Raw genomic sequence first — 1,566 nt, 5'->3', positions numbered from 1 at the left:
AGGGTGATGGGGAGGCAGACGCTGGGAGGGCTGCCCCGCCGGCTCTGGGCAAGCAGAGAAAGGCGGTTGGTTGACTCCAGAGCTGTTGTCCAGACCTTTGCGCATTCCCCTCCTGTCCCTTGACTGCTGTTCCATTACGAGGAGAACGGCACCCACAGGGAAGGCGAGCTCCGTGCTCCCTGCCCAACGGCCAGCTCTGGGGCTCTTTGCCTCACCGCTGACAGACGCGTCTTTCTCATTTCAGCCCGATATTTCTCCTGGCAACTGCTGGGCTTTCTCAGGATCTCGGGGCCACGTGGTCATCCGGCTGCCGGAGGAAATCCAGCTTGCGGCTCTCACCATCTGGCACATCTCCGAGGCATTCTCTCCCTCCGGGGAAGTCAGCAGTGCCCTCAGAGAGTTTGCCGTCTCGGTAAGTCTCTGCCCGCCGCTTCTTCTGAGGGAAGCCCCGAGGAAAAGCTTTGCTATAGAGCCCCGTAAGAGCCCACAGAGCCCCCACAGAGCCCCATAAGACCCCGTGGCGGTGGGAGCTCCCAGAGAGCTGTGGTGGGCTGCTGCAGAGCGCAGCATCCCGCCCAAGGGCACGGAGACCCTCGGGGCGGTTACACGTCTGCAGAGGCTCTGCTGCTCTTTGTGGCCGAGCGGCTGGGAGCAATTGCTCCACGTGCCCTGACTCAGGTTCACCCTCCTTTGTGCTCCAGTCCTGCCAGAACCGAGGGAGGGGGGGATGGGCTCCCGCCTTCGGCCTCGGCGTGTTCTTTTTCGCACGGCCTGCCTAAGTGTGACCGCCATCATCTCTTGTCTTTCAGGGAGTGGATGAGGCCAGCGGCGAAACTCTCCTGGGCTTATTCGTTTACAATGTGGACGGAGAGATTGCCCAGACCTTCCACCTGCAGATATGGCGAGTGCGTGCGGCAGGATGCCAGGGGGGAAGAAGAAAGGGTTTGCCCGATCAGCCAGGCCCGGCTCTGCTCTCCAACATGGCCGACTCCTGCGGGGGAGACAGACGAGGCGGCCGTCCCACCCTTGGAAGCACTTTTTCTCCCTGCTAGAGCAGAGAGCAGCAGCAGGAAGGCGGGGTGGGAGGGAATCTGTCCTCCTGCAGGTGTGGAGGGACGATTCTGGTGGGAGGGAGGAGTGCAGCTGCCTTCCCCCATCGGCAGCGCCGTGCCGGCGGAGCAGAGCAAGGCAGGGTTCTGCAGCTGGCAGAGGGAGCTGTGCGGATGTGCCGTGGCTCTTCCACGTGCGTAAGGAAGCCTCTCCTCTTCGTGTTGGCAGGAGGAGCCCCGCAAAGCCTTCGGCCGTGTCAAACTGGAGGTGTGGAGCAACTGGGGAAGCGCAGAACACACCCGCGTGTACCGAGTGGAAATTCACAGCAACTCGTAAAAGACAGCAGAGATTTGTTAGAAGGAAAGCTTAAAATAAAATCTTTATGATTTTCTGCCCGCCTTGCGGGTGATGACTGGAGCGGCGCGTTGGGGCCGGGGGAGGGCGGAGCTGCGGGGCTGTTGGGCTGTGACGTCATCACCCTGCGCCGCGAGGAGGAGGCGGCCATGCGGTCACACT

At 61.9% G+C, this 1,566-nt stretch overlaps 1 protein-coding gene across 1 annotated transcript; it reads left to right on the top strand.

The window, feature by feature from the left end:
• Positions 1–10: 10 nt before the first annotated feature.
• Positions 11–1,445, top strand: LOC109365132 (SUN domain-containing protein 3-like; the record flags this gene model as incomplete). The annotated part of the gene is made up of 3 exons (XM_019611801.2): positions 11–412; positions 810–905; positions 1,279–1,445. Coding segments are annotated over 3 exons (606 nt in total), but the record flags the coding sequence as incomplete, so codon positions are not given.
• Between the last annotated feature and the right edge of the window lie 121 nt (positions 1,446–1,566).

This window comes from Meleagris gallopavo, unplaced genomic scaffold (genome assembly GCF_000146605.3).
Source record: "Meleagris gallopavo isolate NT-WF06-2002-E0010 breed Aviagen turkey brand Nicholas breeding stock unplaced genomic scaffold, Turkey_5.1 ChrUn_random_7180001956010, whole genome shotgun sequence".
In the NCBI taxonomy this organism is placed as follows: Eukaryota; Metazoa; Chordata; class Aves; order Galliformes; family Phasianidae; genus Meleagris; species Meleagris gallopavo.
Note: the sequence above shows the minus strand (reverse complement) of the source record. Positions and strands in the feature narration are given on the sequence as shown.